The sequence below is a fragment of the Dunckerocampus dactyliophorus genome, chromosome 9, assembly GCF_027744805.1.
Source record: "Dunckerocampus dactyliophorus isolate RoL2022-P2 chromosome 9, RoL_Ddac_1.1, whole genome shotgun sequence".
In the NCBI taxonomy this organism is placed as follows: domain Eukaryota; kingdom Metazoa; phylum Chordata; class Actinopteri; order Syngnathiformes; family Syngnathidae; genus Dunckerocampus; species Dunckerocampus dactyliophorus.
In genome coordinates this window covers 25,669,534-25,691,580 of record NC_072827.1, presented here as the reverse complement: position 1 = coordinate 25,691,580, position 22,047 = coordinate 25,669,534, and the positions used below count along the sequence as shown (strand labels likewise).

The following is a 22,047-nucleotide window of genomic DNA, read 5'->3' as shown; positions in this document are numbered from 1 at the left end:
CAGGCTTGTTCAGTGCATGCCTGTTGGTCACTCTCCGGGAGCGGAGGGCACTGATGATATAGTACATTTTTTTCCTAATATTCTCGCGATCGACCGGCAAAGTCCCAAAGATCGACTAGTAGCTCGCGATCGACGGGTTGGTGACCCCTGCTGTACTGTATGCTGTATTGTTATGCTGCGCATATTTAGAAATTATTGCCGACAAGGTGGATGAGATGGGTTTTCTACCAAAAAATGTTCAAAGTGAAAAAGCACAAAAGGGTGGGTTTTCCCACAAATAAACATTCAGCAAAAATCTGCAAATTTGTGGGAACGTGAATGTTTAATTGTGAATATGCTGGGATCCACTGGCCATTAATTTGCTTTGTAACCTATAGTTTAACACAAAGCAAGGACGTGGATGTTTTGGACTGACTACATTGAATTGCTTATAGCATTTTTCATGTATAAAATGTCCATTCATTTTTCTGTATGTGACACTGGCACCCCTGTTCTAGACTTTACACAATCAAAATGAAAGTTGAAGTGTATTAGAGAAGTGTTACAAGTTGTGCAATGTGTCACTCACCCTGACACTGCCTCGGCTTCCCACTGACAAGCGCTCATCGTCATCTGAAAGCTGTGAGACAAAGCAAAAGATTGAAACAGACGATTAGGGTTGACATCTTTTGGACAGCAATTTAGCACAGAAGTTTTCCTATTTTTGCGACTTTGGGGATGCAGAAGCAATGTGTGAAAACTACACTTATTTAATGCATGATGCATCTGTGTATATTTATCAAAATAATACTAAATAACAATAAACCGTATATGTCATCAATTGTTATTTGTTGTTACAAAATAAAACATGACACGTTTGGTGAAATGGAAACAGAGGGAGCGCTACAAACCGTGTGCACCTGTGAGGGGCGTGAGTATCTCTCACTGTCCTCCTGCATTAGGGAAGGGAAGTTAATTACGAGAAAGGAGATGAAGAATGAAGGAGGAGACAACAAAGATGGAGGCCACACACAGAAGATGGCGGTAACTGTTTTGGATGCGACTCCTGCTGTTCAAGCTTTGCAGTTGATGGGGAGCTTGCATGTTTTCTCTTCAGTCAAAACAATGATATGTATACAACATAGCCGTTTTCGTAATAATATCCACATCATGCTCAAATCGTTGGTTTCTCTCCAAATCATCATTTCCTGGGACACTCATGTGATCATTCAACCACATATACCCGTACAATTGCAGTCTTAAAGGGCAGGACACAACTCCAAAAGTTGAAGTTCTTTAAGTCATGGTTAGTAATGTTAAAAGACACAAAGTGTTTATATCATTAAAGCTTTCCACATGTTCCAGGGTAATTTAAAGTGATTCAGAAATTAAACACAATTAATCCCATGCAGTCCACACCAATACAGCAGATGGTCATGTTGATTCAGAGCCAAATGGTTAACTTTGCTCTCCTAAGAGCATTATTACAGAGGATTAAGCTTTGATTCACTACAATCTGTTATGCTCTTAAGGAACATTTTACACACCACATGCCCTCAAGTCAACAACTCAACAAAACAAATACACATGCAAACGTGAAGCATACTTGGCTAGTGCCACCCAGCATAAAAACTATACCATCCATTGCTCAATATCTCCCCATTTGTCGTCCACTCTGTCATCTACTTTGGTGTTCAAGCCATAATATTTCTGGAAAAGCAAGGAATGAAAGCAAGAGAACACATTTCAGTACATATGAAGCAGTTAAAAGACCTACGATAGTTACTCAGAGTTAAGCAAATGCTTTGAGTATGAACTATGCCACAGGAACAGGAGGAAGCCTACCTTCTGTACCTGAAAGATCTGCACACCAACAGCAATCAAGGAGAGAGGAGAGAAAGATAAAGATTGGAAAATATGAAATAATGGAAACAGGAATAAGTTTGCCTTTACAAACAGGGCTTTAAAAAAAAATCAGTTGCAAGCAGTGACAGATGAAGTCTGATTTCAGATTTAGCAGCAAGGTCAAAGTCAATGAGATATGAAAATCATGGAACATGAAACAATGCCACATACAAGCATTTACTGTACGTCCCATGATTTGGGTATAGAAAATGAAAGAAAACACTTTTAAAAAGTCAACCATCAACCATTGTTGAAGAATACTTAAAGCTGCCCTTACATTTATGCCTTTGAGATGAAGCACTCTACTGCGTCATGTGAAATGTGTGCAGTCTCTGTCCATTAAAAGCACGATGCAGCACTTACTTAACTACTGTACATACTTATCTTGCCTTAACGAGACACAAACATCATAAACCAAATCAAAATGGTTTTTTTTGCTTTCAAATATCAACAGCTACTTCATCGTGTTTGTGCACTGACACTTGTTTTTACTGGTTTCCAAATGACGGCAACAGGTGACCACCGTTCTTTCTTCACTCTTGTTGGGTCTCTAAATACAAAAACATTTTTTTTAAATACCAGCTGGACAACACTATATTAGGAGCTTTCCGGTTATTCGCATTAATCACAGAGTTGCTGCCTGTTGTTCTGCCTTGCCTGGGTCACATATAGAGATGCTCGATATTGGCTTTCTTATCGATATACTGATATTGTCCAGCACTTCATTGCCGATACCGATATAAACCGATACAGATATTGGCAGCAGCTCTTCTCTAAAACTATAATCTCTGTCACATCTTGAGTAACGAATGAACAAATTATGCTTCTTTTACTGTGATGCCACTGGATGCATTTCACAAATAAACGTAGCCGTATTGACGTAAAAATACTGAGCCTGTGCCAAGTTAGTTTGTGCAAAATAGGACAAATACTGCAATATGCAATCTAATGCATATATATTTAATTTCTACATTTAATATAGAAAAAGGACCATATTTAAACACTTTGTATCAACAAAATAGTCACTAAAAATCATCACCAACAATCAACTAAATTAACACGTTTTTCAACTATAAACACATAAGACAGGAATATAATTAATTCATGCTGGCAACTATACAATGTGGAAAGTTGCACATTCACACTCTATGTGGCACAAACATCCATATACTGTAAGAACAAAGTAAAGTGCAAAGTATGAAACTCTGGATTAATACAATCAGTGAAATTATGAACTGGGCTCATTCAACGCAGCAAACACAGAAGAAGTAAGGAGGTAAGAAGTAGAAGTAAGGAAGACTCCTTATTCCCCCTCACATAACCAGTGCTTCCAGTGTTTCCATCCTCGCTGGACATTTAACAAATACAGCAGATAGCCCCCTCCATTTTAAATTATTTTTCTCATCACCTACAGAATCATTTTCAGCACACCCCTCTGGAAGGAAGCTTTTAGTCCCAAGATGCAAGAACGAAAAACAGTTCAGACGCAGCTTCGTCCCAGTTGTCATAACAGGACTGAACAAACTATAGTCATATCTATATTTATTTGTATAGTTGTATTCTTTTGTTTATTTATTGCATTGTATTTTGACTGGCGCCAACATTGTCTGGTTGTCATTTTATATTCTGGCCTTGTGTGGAGGAATCTTCTGAGTACACATACAGTTGTGGGACGATAATATCGATAATACTGTATGTTGACGATAATATCTATGAACATCAATTTGTGGGACAAAAAACATTTCAAAACACACCTGCACTGTTTTGTGACTCGGTTACATAAAAAAACGTATTTTTGTCCAGTCACATTTTTTTTTTTTAATTGTACTTTTCTTAAAGTCGCTGTTAAATTCTTGTCTTGCGTCGTTCTCGCAGACCCAATCTCGTGCATCGTGTCGTCTCTATTGTAAGCATTATTTTGATGCCTGCACAGTGTGTATTGTGCAGCTGTCGCTTATTGGACTGTAGATAAATAGTTTGTGCTGTGTTTGTAGTGAATATTTGATACACTGATTGACCACACCAAACACTCAGTAAATAGCTACACCCATCTTACTGAAGCTCTTTCGGTCCCATCCATCTTCTATGCCACTTATCCTCATTAGGGCCGCGGGGGTATTCAAACTCAGATCTTCCCAATCTCCTGACTGTGTGGGCTAACCACTAGGCTACCGTGCGGCCCCTCTTTCTGTCCCGTCAGTTCCATACTTAAAGTACTGTTTATACAGATTTACTACCACAGTCTCTGTTGTCTACTTCCTCAGTGGTTTGTCTGCTTTGTAATTATGGCTTTCAGAAACTGTTTTGTCGCTAACCTCTGAATGACCTCAGTCCCACCGTCCTTGATAACAGAGATGCCCTTCTGGGTCCAATGTTCTTGCTCAGGTTCCGTGAGGAAAAGTAATGGAGGTCAAGTCTATACTGATGACCAATTGCAGCAAAAGTGCCAGATCAACAATGTGGCGGCTGTCCTTAATAAAGCATTTTGTCTATGAAGGATAGCTCAAATATTTTACAGTTAATCCTGCGCTTCCAACATGAACGCATACAAAGAAACAGAAGCAGCTCAAGGAAACATATCATACAAACTTACATCTCTGTGTGGATTTTGCATGTTCCCCTCATGCTTGCGTATAGGTTTTCTGCAAACACTCCAACTTTCCCCCCACAGCCCAAAAACATGCATGTTAGGCTAAATTTATACTCTAAATTGCCAATCAGTGTGACAGGATATATGTGCAATACGATTTACTGGTGCCCTGCCAAGCAGTCCAGGGTGTACTTTCCCATAAAGTCAGCTGAGATGGGCTCCAGCTCACCTGTGATCCTCCCTAATGTGGTACAGAAAAATTAATGGATATTAGACAACTTTTTTCACAGATTAAAACAGTGCTTCTGTTTTAATAATGCCCATGACATACTTTGGATCCCCATTAAACAGTTGTTAAGAGCAGTCGGTTTTGGGAGGCAAATGAGTCACTTTTCACCCTGACCCCCTCTACTGTAGTGGCAGTCAGACGTCATGTAGGGGTACCCTTAGGTTGAGTGACTCGAGCCAAGGAGTGGTGCAAAAAGAGAGGGAGAAAGAGCTGCTTGGTGATGTGTGTTGAAAATAAGTTTCACCCAAAAAAAACACAGACTAGTCTTATTTCTATGTTGGGGAAAAAAAGAAGGGGATTAGCCCTGAAGTCAAAACATTACCGACCTCAGCCTTGGAGCTGCAGAAAGAGCCCCTGCACAAATAAAATTAATCTACTTTGCTCTGATGTCCCCTCTAGCTGAGAGGTGATGTGTGACGATTTGTGCATCCGACAACACTGCACCCCTGCTCAGCTTTTGGTTTTCACATGATAGCCGGAATGAATGCCGGCTCTTTGCTGAGAGAGCTTCCGAATCATGGGTGGACAAACTGAGACCGTGGACTGTAGATTAGCCCTTTTGTGACATCAAAATATAGCTAAAATTTTAATGGCTGTCTTGGAGACACATTTGCTGAAACAGAGAGCTCAGAAAAAAAAATACTTGATGGGTGGGCAGGCATGCTGAAGATGCAAATATTTGTATACAAGTCACTTAACTATAAATTCTTAAGTGATTTCACATACATTAATTAAGTACATTCATTTTTGGAAAAAAACTGGCGCATGTTAAACACAGAAAGTAAACAAGTATCTGTAATTGCTGAAAATGGAGAAAAGGGTAGGATTAAATCAACTCTGCTTCTTCCTACTCCTTACTTATTATTATTACTTATTAGGGGTGTCACGATACACTCTGCTCATGAGACACAATATTGGGTTCATGAGAACAAGACGAGACAGTATTATAGCATTACTTTTTAAAAAAAAAACTACAATGACAAAATAAAGGGCTGGACAGACATGAAAGAAATAAACCATGACCATCACCACTATAAATGCATTTTAAATAATCAGTCACATCAAGTTCACGCGAACCTATGTGATAAAGTGTTTGAAGAGTAATCATGTCTCAGAGTTGTTTAATAGTTTAATAGTGTATTCTGAGTTGCACTACGGTACATTGCACCAGAGATATTAGTGACAGAATGGGACTGCAAGTAGGCGAGTTGGTCTTTCAGCGTTTGCTATGAGGACAAATTGTTTTTTGTTATTTTTTTTCCTTTTTTTCCTGCATTTGTCCAAAAATATAATATGTGTAATATAGCACATAATGTATTGTTCTTCCTACTAAATAGTGTTGCAGGCGTGGTACATATAAAAAAATAAAAATAAAACAAAAAGCTCAATTAATTTGACCAGTTATGTCCCTTCCTAACTGCATGTCTGTAGAAAAAAAGTAATCTTATTTGTTTCGGTCATATTTCCATATGGCCCTATTTTTGAGGGTTTGAAGGTTGAGGTTGTAAATGCAGGCAACACGACAATTAGGTTATCTGTGAGCAGAAGAATAAAAGGTCTGTGTAAAAAAAAATGACAATTCCACATATGCACTACCAGTCAAAAGCACGGTCATTGTGTCATGATGATGATTGAATGAGAAAGTGTGTTCAAATCTTTGACTGGAACTGTATCACAGTCTTACCCCTACCATACTACCAATTAGCAAGGTGTCAAATTATAGGAAATACAAGTAAAGACTAAAAATGTTCAAAGAAACACAGAAAATTGCATTGCTTATCTGTCTGGACAGTCAATTAGGGAGAACGCCAAGCACACGCATAAGCCCATTCATCGACTCAGTCGCACAATCAGCTTATATGTTTGTACCGATGTTATTTAACTCACCGTGCTGCTTTTTTTGACAGGAGGGGTTCCTGGGCGCCTGATGAGGGCTGCCCTCTGCCCCCTCACTGCTAGCAGGCGCCCGGCCGTTTTGTAGACCTCAAGGTACCAGCAAAGAAGACATCCACAACAGGTAAGACCACACCAGACCGACCGCACCAGGAGTGGAACGTAGCAATTTAAGTCCAAAAAGGGAACAGGAAACCAATTGAAGTCCAATTTAAAATAAATATATCCGCCATTGTCGCCAATTTATTGGCTAATATCTGACGGACGCCAAGTGCGCGGCAGTCCACACCCAGTGCAACACTGCAGCTTGGACCAAGGAGCGCAACCTGCTAAGCTACTTTAGAACTGAGTTAAAAGATTTAATGGACACACACACACACACGCACACACAGACAGTTTAACAATGACCGTTAATCCAGTGCTTATGACTTGTGTGTGTGTGTGTGTGTGTGTGTGTGTGTGTGTGTGTGTGTGTGTGTACGTGTGTGTGTAAACTGTTGTTTTGAATCAGCACCTGGGATTTGATTGACTACAACAATACTCTAATGTGCTGATAATATGAAGTATTTGCTGTAACAAAAATGCAGTGGTCATATTAACTGTGTCAATTGCAGTAATGTGGTAACGCTTAATAGCTAAGTAGTAGCAGGAAGGGGCAAAGGTCGGTCTGCATGTATGAGATTACTTGAAGCTAATAATAGAAAGCTTGATGTCCCCACAGATCAGACATGCTAAACCCAACAACAAACCCCACAGAACATAAACAGTCATACTGCTCGACCCGTTTCAACTGAAATCTCATTATGTTTCATTTTGGTACCACATACTGCTAAGGAGAGCTGTGATACATTAATATTTCATTCATAATGAATTTAATATATTGTGAATACACTATATATGTTTAAATATAGCATGTAAAAAGAGTATGGCTATTCATCTTTTCAGGAAATTTGTTTTGCTGCTTGTTCCACCTAAAATTTTGGAAATTCAACAAAAAGAGTGGCAAGTACAATCTGTTCTATCGTAATAGTTTATTTGAACAAATATCCCCGCTTATGCTGGTTTTGGCATTTATCGGCGATTGTAAACTTACAACTGTATTAGTAAAAAATTATAAATAGCAAACTTGAGTTTAAATGGTCAGTTCAAGTATCCAGACCTCATTCTGCTTGTGCAAAATGAAGCCAAAGAAATTTGCAAGTGCCAGCTTATGATAAAGAAAGTGAGGTATTAGCATCTCTAATGCTAATACTCAAAAGACCCTATGAGAAACAATAAAAGGAGACAACATCTTGTCAGGACGTAGGACACTGGGGCCTCACCCTGAAGCCAGGCCCGGGGGAGGGGCTCGCAGGCAATCGCCCGGTGTTCAGGCCTTCACAAGTGGGGCCCCGCCGGGCCCAGCCCCAAGAAGCCACACGTGATCTCCCTCCCATAGCAAGCATAAGGGCCCGGTGCATTGTGTGTTGGGTGGCGGTCGAGAGCGGACATGTCAGCGACCCGGTCTTTGGCAGACAAATCTGGTTTATGGAACATGGAATGTCACTTCTCTGGTGGGGAAGGAGCCTGAGCGTGTGCGAGAGGTTGAGACATTCAGACTACACATAGTCGGACTGACCCACAGTTTGGGTTCTGGGACCAAACTCCTTGAGAGAGACTGGACCTTGTTCTACTCTGGAATTGCAGCAGAGGACAGGCAGCGAGCTGGTGTGGCCTTATTAAAAGCCCCCACGGTTCACTGCCTGTGTTGGAGTCATCCCCAGTCATCGATCTATGTTCCCACCTTCACCAATGGTCAGTTGCTTTGGGTCGTGACCGAAAAAAACAGATTGCGGATACAAGAGGCCGAAATGAGTTTCCTCTGTAGGGTGGCTGGACTCACCTACATTTTGTTCCCCTGCGCTACCCAACATGAACCAAACTGTGACATTAAAACCAAACCGTGATTATGGTGTACCGTTACACCCACATTTGGAAAATGAAGGACTATGCATAAAAATGCCCAGTGGTACTAAATTGTTTTGGTGATGAAGTCTTTATTGTGGTGGTCATTTCAGATCGTTTGCCGTGATGTGAAGTGCCAACCCTAAAGAAATGCATCCAAATACATATGAAGCTCAGTGTATTTTCAAATGTTTACCTCTTTTTGTTGTCTTTCAAGTTCTCTCATGCGGATCTCTCTGGCTTCTGCTCTAGCTGCCCTTTTTGCTGCCAGCCTGGCCTCAGCCTGTGGGGTGGATAAAAAAATAAGAAGACAATGAAAATTAAGAAAAGAGTTAAGAGCAAAGCCATTTAGTTTGTTTTATCTGGAATATTTTCAACACACCAGAAATAAATGCAGATTCCAGGTTCCTCAACAAACATTGAATGGGAAAGAGTGAATGTATTGCCAATGAATTCTCTGTTTGTTGTATATAGTCCTCTTAATTTGACCCAAAAGCAATTTGTTAACTTTACAGAAAAATACTACATAAACACAGAAAAATTATGCACTGCTCATCACCGATAAACAGTGAGCAAAATCAGTTGACAATTTCACACGGATAATCTAGAAATCATATGAAAACTGCATGCTTTAGAAAATCATTTTGTGGAAAATCTTTTTTTAAAAGCAGAACCACACTATAATATGTTTTAAATTCCAATGCTAGCACTGAATATCAACTGCACTTTCCACTCAAAAGAGAAATATTGGATGATAGTAATGGATTTTTTAACTTGTGGTGTATTTTAGGATATACAGTATTTATAGCCCCATATTTGAAGACATTGCTCCCCTCAGCAATGAATCTACAGAAGGGCCTTGTCCTTCCTTAAAAGGATCTCTCAGACCATCAAATGGGGCTGTGTGCGCTGCAGAGAATTTTGTAAGCATTTCCTTCCTTTAGCATTGTGGTAGACTGTAACTACAGCTTGTTTGCCTCTCGGCAGGGTTACAGCAACCCCTTCTTTTATTACACTAATGCATTTCCTCAATGTCAGTCTGCATGGCCAAGCAACAGGAAAACATAAATACAAGGTTTTCTTTGAGACAACTCCAAACACCAGCAGCAGAAACATAAACGTACGGTAGTTTTTGGAATGTACACAGGTTTTTCTAAAGATAGGATCTGGCGTTGCAAAAGTTTTACATATGGAAACCCTTGGTCAGAGTCTTCACTCCATGTAAACAAAGCTCCATGGCTTCCTGACACTGTATCTTGTCTGTGAAGAGCATTTTGTCATGATTGTTTGTTCAATACAGAAAAAATAAATTAAAGGCGCAACATTGTTGCAATGTTGACGCACAGTTCACATTTTTCGTTGTTCTGTTACGCAGTGAGTTCCTTACTTTCATGACAAAAGTCTACCCATCAACTAGCAAATCTATCTGTGGCAGCCCTTGAACACGTACGCCATAGTTGTGTGCCGTGTGACAGATACTTATGTGTCTGACTTTCTCCGACACTGCACAGGCAGACGTGTATTTTCTATTCTTCCTTTCACCTTGTTCACCAATGTTAATGCTGTGCGGAAATGCACAGAGGTGAGGTTTAATAGTGTTAGCGCTGTGCTGCTGTGCATTTTTGCTTGGTGCATAATGTCAGTGTGATGTAGTATGTCCTCATATGACCATTTGGCTCAGTTATAAGCCTTGTTTTAAATGAATATCCTTATTGATTTCTGTACGTTATGTGCCTTTGTTTTCATTCAACTATTTATGTGTGCAAAAATTGAAATTGATAACTTTTTTAACATAATTTCATAAAGTATAATATATTTAATAATATATGAACAATGTTTCATTGTGTGGTTTACGTCTATTAAGTGCGCAGAAGGTACATGACATCCAGTCAGATGTCTGAAGGGGTACACGACTCTGAAAAGTTTGGGAACCACTGATGTGTATCATTCCAATCTCAACAAACTAAGCTTTCCAATGACATAAAACAAGCCTCGGCATGTGAATAAGGGATGCTGTAAAAACCCAGCTTTGTCATAAAAATAGACAGCGGCCATAGGAATAGAAAGGGGTTAAAAGGTTTTTACTTCTATGTAGGTATGAGCATTCATTAGCAAACAAAAGACCTTTATAAGCGTTTGTTAATATCAACGTTTTAGAAACAAAATCATATGAATCAAATTAGTCAGGGGGATAAATAACTGGCAAATACTGTTGTTTCTGTCTGAAACCTGTGTGTAGAATACTACGTATCATTCACAGTATCTTTGAATGCATCTTCTAAATGCTTTATACATGTATTTTAGTTAATTTATTCATTTGTATGCTTGAAAATGCTTAATTTAGGCAAGAAATTTGCTTCAATATGCATATTTTTGACTAATAATAGTCTGTATTCAAAAACAAAACAGCATGATTTATTAATACATTTCTGAAAAACCATGACAGAGTAAAACCACAAATTTCGAACCGCAACATGCCGAGGATTGACTGTATTTCTATTCAAGGAAAAAAAAACATTTTTTTTATTTTGCCCACCATTCACAATCCCTATGTGAGACATGAACACACATGCCTTTCTCTCTTCTATGCATTCTAAAGATATAATAAAAAGGGAGGTAATTAATGTACACACCTATGTTGCCTACAAAGCCCGCTATTAAAACACTTCCAAAGACCTCCAACAACATTTTCGTCTTATCGTTTTATATACATGCTGTGACCATGGAGTAACTGCCGCATTCATGATAACGTGTAATAGTTACAGTATTTTGCCGTATTTTGGTCATTTTAAGCATTACTGGAACTTCCTTCCTGGATGCACTGATTTCACATAGCAACATAGAAAACAATGCCTACACCTAGCGTTAACTTTTCCAAACTCAAAAACAAAAACACAGCAGCAGTGGCGGCAGCTCCAATATGTAGTTTTACCTTTCAGTAGTGGCGAGGGGCGTTGTGAGGGCGCTGTGAGCAAGTGAGCTAGCCACTTGCCAGCTAGTAGCTAGCCGGTGTGGTGTGGCGAATATTGTAGTTCTTTGGCGTAAAAATGTTAAAAACAACAATAACAATGTTGCTGTAGCTTGGTTAGTAGGTCACATTATGTAAATGGAGCATTGCTGATGTTTTTTGGAGGTTTTTTCACAAGTCTTTATATGCGGAATAGGTGCGTCCCATTACATGCATTCTTAGCTGCCTTTTTTTTTAGCTGTTTTAATATCTTTATAATGCACAGAAAAGAGAAAGACATGTGTTTATGTCTCACTTAAGGATTGTGGATGATTTCCAAAATCCTCCAAAAAGTGGAGAAAGCGGTGTGAAAGCGAAAGTGAATTTTGGTTTTAAAATACAACTGTATGACATGTTTCTACCCAATGGGGATGTGTTCAGGCGTCAAGCCACGTATTAAACATGTCTACTTTGAGAATGTTCTGACACGTATTAAACAGTTTGGTTTTTATTTGATCCATATACTTAAAAAAAAGGTGACTTCTTTCATCTTCTGTAGCTTTAATTTATCACCTTGTTGGTGTAAACATGCTTGGTCTTATGAATGGAATGTTGTGACTGTTGCACCATTAGTCCTCCATGGAAACTGGTGCATGCACAGAAAGCCCACGCAAACCATCCTTCTATCAAAGTGTATACACGCATGATGAATCTGGTTTACAATCACATAGTCCAAAAAATTCCAACACAATCTAATTCAGGCGTTTACATGCCTTTTAAATGCTAGCTTCATTAAAGTTCATGTAATAATTTTGATTTTGTTTTAGTACATGTAAACATAGAGATAGATGGCTTTCTTCACTCTCTCAGTCAGTCCGTCCTCTCTGTCTAGAAAAATCCCTTTGGATCAAAAGGAAAATGTCTAAATTATAAAAAGGTATAATATCTGTCGACTTTGTTTCTGCCAGTTTGCAATTTCATCAGTGCTTTGACCTCAAATTTCAATCAAAATGCAAAAGCAACATCATTATATACTGTAAGATCGGTAGGTTGTACGACCCATTACCACATTCCTTTAGCGTTGGGTGACACCTTAGTTGGGCAAATAAACAGGAAACCATTTGTGATAACAATCTTACTGGTTTGTGCATTATATGATGTCATCAGGAGGAAGTGAACACAAAATGGACCACTTCCTTCTAAGGGCAAATGGTTGTGGGAGGCTCAGGACAAGTCAGGAAATAGGCCGGCAACAGTGTGGGCCGCAAGAACATGGCACAGTCTAAATATTTGTGCCAAAGCTAGGATGTCCGCCTTTGTGGAAAACAATCCAGCACATACAATCTTACAAGTACAGTATTTAACCATAAATAATAAAATAATGACAAGATTAACATGGTGTACACAAACTGTTCCTATTTTCATATGCGATAATGACTATTGCTTACTGTGTACATTAGAGCCTAATTTATCTTATCGGCAGGCCAATTAATCTGGCCATCATGACATATCACCGTTTAATCAATATCGTAACCGATATATTAAACTTTTTTGGTGCGTGGAGATTCTGTCACTCCCTCCATGTGGTGATACCTGCCCAACTTTTCAATTGCTAGTAAATATGACAAATTGATATTGGTAAGATGTTTTTGTGAATACTGTAAGCCTTTTATAAACCCATAATGTATTAGTTTAAAAACACCTCACATTAGCCGATGTGTTATCACTTTCAGCCAAATGCAACCACTTGTTTTTATTTTAAAACGGTCAACTATATTATCAAATTCTAGGCTACGTACCTAAATGCACAAAATGTATATATTTTCATTTCACAGGCAGAGGGAAAGAGTAAGGTGTGGAGCCACTTCACAAAACTCAACAGGCATTATGCAACATCTGCAGTACCAGCAAAGCAAAGAAAACTAGAAAAAACGCCTAAAAGTAAATCACAAAGACGCATGTCCTAGTGTCACTAATTAAACTTAGTTATTTTAATGTAGTAGTCATCTGCTTCTTTGTGTTGAATCATATTTTGGGAATTATTAGAATATACTGTATATTCATGTACAGTGTATATCACTTTTTTGATATACTGTATCAGCCGATATATCCGATATCGACCGATATATTGGATATCTACTTTTTTCAGCCCCCAATATCTATCTGTATCAGAATCGGCCCCAAAAATGCCATACCAGTTGGGCTCTAGTGTGCATCACTGTGTACTTTGCTTATCCCTTCATATAATGATTAACTTAAGCTGGAACTGCTGAATGACTAAGTTGTTTTTTTTGCTTGTTCCCTGTAACTGAAAAAGAGATTCACCATCTTCATCATCAAGACTAATCCACTCTTCACAGTCTGAAACGCCTCACTGAGCTTCCTGGTGAGGCAACCTGGTATTTTAATCCCCACTTTAATTGTTTTGTCAAAGTTAAGCAGCAGAGCCTGCTACTCAGATGTAAAACTCCAAATGAAAATGAAAATGGCTTAATATAAAAATATAAATATTTGGCACAACAGTGTTTCCCCTCAGGTTACAGTTTTGCACACATGCACGTGCACAGCGAGCAGTGATAGAATGTCTATAATGTGCCAGTTATATATGACATATCATAACAATAACATATACCGTGGTCGTTAATCCGTTACAGAAGGTCGGACTCAAACCAAAATATATCCAATGAAATTTTCTCTTAAGATAGAATGAAAATCCAATGAATCCGTTCCAGACTCCTAAAAATGTTAACACAAACATGAACATTTAATACCACTTTTACCTTGATTCAAGACTTGATTGTATCCTCATGGACACCACCTTCGTGTTTTGCTATGAGCTAGTTGCTATGAGCTATTTCTTGAATTCAGTAGTGTTTCTCACCTTTTTGTGTGGGACTTGCAACTTCCTTTGGCTCCATTGTGGGTTATTTTGCAGCTATGATCAATACTTGTGGCTTAAATGGTGAATGGTCTTTCACTTGTATAGCGCTTTTCCACCTCCAAGGCACTCAAAGCGCTTTGACACTACTAGCACATTTACCTACTGATGACGCAGCATCAGGAGTAACTGGGGATTCAGTATCTTGCCCGAGGACACTTCAACATGATCCCGGGACGGTGGAGGCTCATCTAGACTTACGACAAAGTGGAATTACTGCTCCGATTCATTTTGGAGAATGTCTGTCAAAATATTCAGATACCCCTGCTATTGGCTATATGATGGCTGATATGATATGAAAAAAGGAACCATAAAATAACCTTAATCCATCCATCCATTTTCTATACCGCTTCTCCTCTTTAGGGTCGCGGGGGCATGCTGGAGCCTATCCCAGCTGACTTCGGGCAGGCAAAAACATGTTTTACTTTTTCAAGAGAACATATATCAGTCTGAAACTTACAGAGGATGAGATGACTTCTTTAAGGAGACTTTGGATATGAGATTGAATACATTGGTGGAGCCCTAGCAGGACTTTTAGCTAGCACGTAGGTGGGCTCACATAGTGAGAGTGCAGTCGGCAAACCCCATATCTTCCACTGCTGAGAGAAGGTGGTCATCTCGTCCGATTAATTAAATTATTGTCGGGTTATTTGCTTAGCCTTCTGACTGTCAGGCACATACGGTTGAGTGCTGTCCAGCGTTTTGGCTGCATTGGCTGCTGTTTGACTGATGCGGCACTGTGAGCCTCGAAAACTCACCATACTCCGATCGGCTTCTGTGGCCGGTGTTTAAAGGGATTTATCGGCATATGCCGATCACATGCTTTTTCACGGAAATCGTCCGATACTGATTGGTGGTCGATCGATCCGCGCTTCCCTAGTACTGACCAAAAAATCCAAATACATGTACCGTTACACTCAAATTGACCCTCATCTTAAAATTTGCATCACAACTCCTCTGTTGTTTGCAAAGGATGTGGTCAGAATTCATGTTTGTCACGCTTGGTAAGATACAAACAAACTGTGGTGCGTTTGCTCTGCTTGTGTGGTTCGTTTGGTCATGTGCGACCGCAATCTACTAAACCCATGTGAACACCAAACAAGCGGACTGCAAGTAGAGCATAGCAAGTCAAAAGCCCAAATGAAAAAGTAACCCAAAAAGAGCTCTTAATTAACTTACATGTCCTTGTAATTATTTTTACATCGAATATACAACTGTCATAATGCATACAGACCAGCAGATCCTACATTTGCTAATTATTTATTTTATTATCTTGACTGATCAGTTATTTTGTCGGAACTAACATTGTGTTAAAGAAGTTCTCCAGTTCTCCTCTTTGCAAGCTTTGCTCACACAGTACCATGCAGCGCCAGACACTTTAGCCATTGCATTCCATTTAAAGAGCAGTGCAGGCCAGAGGTGTGGACTGGAGCCATGTGACTTGGACTTGAGTCACATTTTTGATGACTTCAGACTTGACTTGACAATATCATCATAGGCTTGCAACTTGACTTGGACTTAGACATCACTGACTCAGGACTTAACTCGGACTCAAAAATACTTGAGATTTTCAGGGAGTGTGTTGAGTAAAATGTGTCCCCATTCAAAGTATTCAACTAACGTGACCAGTATTATGTCATTTCCAGAAAGAGAAGAAATTCTCCCACAGAACCTGCCTCATTGAATGCATCGTCCAACGTTAATGTCTAATCAGGTGTAAGAACAAACATGAGCGCCAGGATGCAGGATAACACCGGGATGTGTCGACATGCCACAGAGGATAATTTCATTTGCATTCGCAAATTACGAGGTCACTAAAAAAAATCGAACTGCAGTGTGCAAAACCTGCAGTACGAGGATAACAGACAGAGAGGCAACAACTTCGAACTTTATTCAGCGCCTAAGTTGCACAAAGAACGGTAAGTTGGACTGATATCTGTTGTGCGCTAATGCTTTGGGTAAGTCGAGCTTAGCATCCATTTTATGAAACAGTACATGCTACCTTGTAAAACAGCTGTGGCTACAAACTGACACTAAAATTAATTTAGCTAAAATGGATAAGTGGGAGAAGATGGGATGGATGGTAAATACAGTCATGTTCGTGAAAGAGGAACGGACAGAAAGTGACGTCGGGGGTAATAACATTTTGTGCCACCTACTACTACTGTGCATGCCTGGGCAAAAGCAGCTGTTTTGCAACAAAAAATATGTAACATTAGCTTAAATATGCACATGTTTTGACTAATAATAGATCGTGTTCAATCATGAAACAGCGTTACTTATTAATATATTTTTGAAAAACTATGACCATGAAACAGCAAAATTAAAAATGGCATTATATTTGGAAAACACTAAGCATGCTTATGACTCAAAAGGACTCAAAAATTTCAAGCCTATGACTTTGGACTTGAATGTCTTGTCTTGACCTGAGACTTGCCTTAGACTTGCATGCCTTTATTTGAGACTTGACTTCGAATTAAACACTTGAGACTTGCAAAAGACTCAAGTGTTTAATTTCTCCCACTTCTGGTGCAGGGTCTCAAAAAGTGTGATATCACAACAACAAATGAATGTTTAGAAGTAGACTTTCATTGTTTCACTGAGGTAAGGCAACGTATTAACCAGCTCTCTGGTTTTCTTTCATGCTGTGTGGTCTTCAACGGTTGTCATGCTAGTTTGTTTTACATGACTAAAAGTTTCTCTGAACACCGAAAATGAAAATAACGGTCAGCATTGTGAGATCTTTACATTTTCAAGCAAGTGGTAGAGCTTTCCATCACCATCCCCCTACAGACAGACCTCATCTAAAACTAGGGTGCAGCAACAGCTGATCTGTCAGAGTACTATTTTTAAACTCTTTAACAGAACAGGCCAACTCATCAGGGTGGTTGTACCGCAACACTTGACTGCTGTGCTACTTAAAGACACAGCTTTGCTCATCAGGACAAAAAACAACCAAAACTACGCTCTTCCCCATGATGTTATGCCAAACTACCACGACAAGCATGAGGATTCATTCACCCACAAATGACTTGTTTCTTCTCAAGTGTGTGAGCTCTAGAAACCCACCCCCAACCACCGCTGATGACGTTACCACCAGTGTGGAAACAAACTGAGGTCTGAGAGTTAACAATTACCAACTACTGTAATGTAAAAGCTCAAATTAACTCACAGCAGCGTGAACAGTAAAGCACAAACAGATGTTCAACCTTTACAGGGTTTTATCGCTGGTCTCACGGTATTTGCTGCTAGAACACAATTAAAATGGATGTTATGGTAAAAAAATTGTCCGTAGTTGCAAATGTGAGTGTGAATGCTTATACACTACGTGTCCTGTGATTCTCTGGTGACCAGTCCAGGTTTTATCCCACCTCTTACCCAGAGTCAGCCGGGATAGACTCCAGCTCACCCATGACGCTACGGCAAATGAACAAATGTCCGGCAAATGAATGCTATTCAGTTATCTAACATCCTGGTTGGGTTAAATTTACCATGAAAGGTTTTTACGCTCACCAACTCACAACTACTAAATATTATGCTTCTGTTCCACAAGCTATATTTTGACAAGACAAAAGGCATTAATCTATTGTATGTTTGCAGTTGGCAGCAATTTTCACTTTCCAGTCTTAACAAATCAAATATTGTAGTGTGATAAAACAGAAGTAGACTGTCACTATTGTTTCCATGCACACAATATTCATGTATTAACAAAATATAGTAAATAACGTGAAAATTTGGGGGAGATGTAAACACCTTTTTCAGATTGCCAATTGTAAATGAAGGTTAATTTGACCTTAATAAAAATGTGATGTGCCTCTATCAAGTCGAATAATAGCTCATATAAAGAAACGTAAATAGCAGCATATGAAGCATGATTTGTTTGGGTCCGGCATGGCGTGGAACGGAGGCAATAAAGGTTTACATTTGTGGGGTGAGGAGGAAATTTACTTAAAGATTTGGCTCCCAATACATCCCAGTTAGTGCCTGTGGAGCTCGTTGTTACAGCTCAATACAGTGAAGGGCATCCTACCTCTTCTTAACACATCTCATACGCACCTGGTCTGCTAGAGAATTATTGGAAGAAACAAGAGGGAATTCAGTTGTTGCTGGTTAAGCGACTCTAGAAAGCAACCAGCGTCTTTGCCTGGTCTTATTGGACACTTTTGGAGACTCAAACATGAAAGAACGTATCGCTCTTCGGGTCCTGCTGTGCCCCCATTCTACATTATCCTTAAAATCAGTACAAACTTAGACCAGGAAACATCATGAATGATTTTTGAATGAGAGAGGATCAATTTGCTTTCTTCCTTCCAGGCTTATAACCCTAGAGTCATAACATCATTTTGTTTTATCTCCCCACGCTCAGCTTTGGTGGACATATATTTATATCATTCATATCAAACAACAATTTCTACCATATTAAAGCAATGAGATTAAGGAGATTACAACCATCGTATCAGTGTAAGCCTGTCCCAACGTGAATTCAACAACTGTTGCAACCAACTGTTTGCAAATTGTGCCAAGTACAGTGTTGCAGTTCATGTGGTAGTCCAGCTAGTTGTGCAAGATTGAACATGTGTATTGTTTACAAACTGAATACTTGTTCTTTTCATTTCTGGAAGGTTCCTAAACACAGAACATTCAAGTAACACCTTATTAACACTCGATATACTCACAAATATCTGCATGTTAGTAAGTTTGTAAAAATTACAATTACAATTACAATTGTGTTTACCGGTAAATGTAAACATATCACACTGAATGAAGCTAAAATGCATACAAAAAAAGTCATGTACTCCAACTAATGACTTGTTATGTTTGTATATACAGTACATACCATATATATACAAGTATATGATATATATACCAATATATGATATACTGTGTAAATCATAGGTTATTGCTCGCATTGATATGGAGATGAAATACTGTATATGATACGTAGATGCGATATGATATATGATCGGTTGTTGTTCACATTGATACATATCAATAATGTATCATAGGTTGTTCATGTTATGCTATGGTAAAACATGATACTGCAACTGCTATATCATAGGTTGTTCATATTGATTTACTGTACGTTTATGACATCATAGGTTGTTGTTGTTCATTTCAATCAATAAATCAATCATATATCAATAAATCATATATATATATATATAAAACACATGAAAGTATGTTTTCACTGCAGACTAGAAAAAAGTGGACGAACTGACTCACCTCTTTAGCTATAAGATTTAAAGCATCGTCCTCTGCTGTACTTCTGTCCTTGTTGCTGCTTCTTTTCCGTCCTGTGCCCTGGCTGCCCATGTTGGACATGTTGGACATGTTGGACAGGACGTGTCCAACTCTTTCAAAGTTTTGTTCGCGCCAACGATTCCACCAAATATCCTCAGAACCGAGCGGCACAACGTCAGCTAACACGTCAACGTATAAGACATGAAAGGAATCGTAGCTTCAGTCACGCATAGTCCTGTTGTATGGTCATGTAGCACACTCAATGTAACGTAGTCACTTATTCATGTCGTCACGCATCCGTCTTCTTCCTGTGTTCAGTCACAACGCGCACGCGCCCTGACGCGCGCACGCTTGAAAGACAAATGGTTTTTTTTTCAAATTAAATATTGTCCAACTTTTCATACTGTATGAACAATGTTGACGTGAGTTCGACAGTGTCATTACAACATTAAATATTGTTTTTTTAAAAGTAGTTCCACTTGGTCGTCACAATTACCGCAGCATGTGGAAACAGCTGCCACAGGGACAAGAAGAAGTATTTATCTCGACTCGGCTTGACGACATTGAGGACATATTACCTTAGGAACATGTGACAATTAAACAACGTTATATGCAACGGAAACAATCATACGTTGCTTCCGTGCGAGTCAAACGGTACACTTTACTGCTGGGAAAGCTCCATTTATGTTAACTTGTAAATCAGCATGTTTGTCTTATTCAGTTGCACTACATAAACAACTTCTACTTCTACTTCTACTTCATATGGAATGAAACGACTTTCTTTTGTGCTTAACAGTAGCTTCACAATAATAATAATCATCATCATCGTTATTATTAGTACTCCTACTACTACTACTAATATGTATTATTATTATTATTATTATTATTATTAGCATTATTATATTCTGAACTCACTCCTACATGAACTATAGCCCTGCATAATTAGATTATTGTAGCCTAAATAACTTGCATTAATAGACGTATGTAAATGATTTTATGTCTTCTATTTTAAGATGTACGTAAATGTTACATATTAGATGTACTGTATGTAAATACGACCAGTTCGGGGTGTACCCCACCTCTCCCCCGAAGACAGCGCTGGGATAGGCTCCAGCATACCTGCGACCCGAGAGAGGTCAAGCGGTACAGAAAATTGATGGTTGGATGGAAGGCCATCATAGAGGTAATGTCGCCACCAAATGTTCATTATGTGTAAGTGCAACGCTCCAGAGACAAGTAGTTCCTGAAGAATGCAAGGTTATTTATACAGGATACTATCATGTTAGCCATGCTGAGGTCACCATATCATTAACATGACATTTGTTTCATTTCCATGATTTATTTGGATCAAATTGTAAAGATGGCATCATACTAAACACTGTAAAGTACCCTGCTTTAATCAAATAGTCAGCTAGCTGATTCTGCAGAGCCAACCCTTTTGACAAAGAAGATGGCAAAAAGAAAGAAAGCTACGGAGTGTGATGCAAAACCATGCAGCACAAGAAGTCGCATTAATGGTAAGTATTTTATTTATTATTGGTTAGCTTGAGTATAACACTGTTATTTAAAAAAAATTATGAGACTTATTATATTCTAAAATTGTTGGTCTTGCTGAAAAATACACAGATTTATTCACATGTATTCTGTGTTAAAAAATATTAGAGGGCTCTCACTGAAATACATTTTAAACTATGTGGCTTTCATGGCTCTCTTAGCCAAAAAGGTGCCCGACCCCTGATATAAGACTATAAAACACAAACAATACAACACTGGCCTTGGCTGTGGGGTGGTGGGGATGGGGTTGGGGGTGCTCGGGCCCTGCCTGATTACGCCGGCGTGGGCTCACCAACGAGTATGAGGCAAATAATCTCTGCCTCTTTTAACATCAGTAAATAGATCAGAATAATATTAATTGCAATGATATTAATTTTATTTTTGTCCCATTTAATCAATTTCATTTTTATTTTCCACATTTTGTTTTCATTTGTCCGTTTTTCATATATATTTTTTAAATGCAACATTCTTTTCTCGCTCTCTTTCATATATAGCATAACTACATTATTATTATTACTATTTTGTATTTTTTCATATTTCTTTAATTGTCTTTGCCACTGTAGATCCCACTTTTCATTTAGTGGCACACAAAGCACAACCCTCCCTTCCTCTTGTACAACACTGGTCCTTGTCCGATGTTCTATGCTTTGTGTTCTTTGACCTCCTCATTTCTATAAATATTCACTTTAGATGTGCATAAATGTTGTCAGTACACACACAATGTTTACATTTTTTTTTAAATGGAAAAAAAAAACACAACACAAAGC

At 38.8% G+C, this 22,047-nt stretch overlaps 1 protein-coding gene across 24 annotated transcripts in view; it reads right to left on the bottom strand.

Annotated features, from left to right (window-relative positions):
• Positions 1-20,061, bottom strand: part of lrrfip1a (leucine rich repeat (in FLII) interacting protein 1a) — a 45,338-nt gene extending 25,277 nt beyond the window's left edge. For 8 of the 24 annotated variants that reach the window (XM_054786650.1, XM_054786656.1, XM_054786660.1 and 5 more), the window contains exons 1-6: positions 19,709-20,058; positions 8,797-8,883; positions 1,825-1,842; positions 1,618-1,689; positions 891-932; positions 569-619 (exon numbers count right to left, since the gene is read on the bottom strand). In XM_054786650.1, coding sequence (XP_054642625.1) covers positions 569-619; positions 891-932; positions 1,618-1,689; positions 1,825-1,842; positions 8,797-8,883; positions 19,709-19,816 — 378 coding nt within the window. In that variant the 5' untranslated portion in view covers positions 19,817-20,058. Of the gene's footprint in view, positions 1-568; positions 620-890; positions 933-1,617; positions 1,690-1,824; positions 1,843-8,796; positions 8,884-19,708 lie in introns of all 24 variants that reach the window. The other 16 variants (XM_054786667.1, XM_054786668.1, XM_054786669.1 and 13 more) reach the window with 10 other exon arrangements.
• Between the last annotated feature and the right edge of the window lie 1,986 nt (positions 20,062-22,047).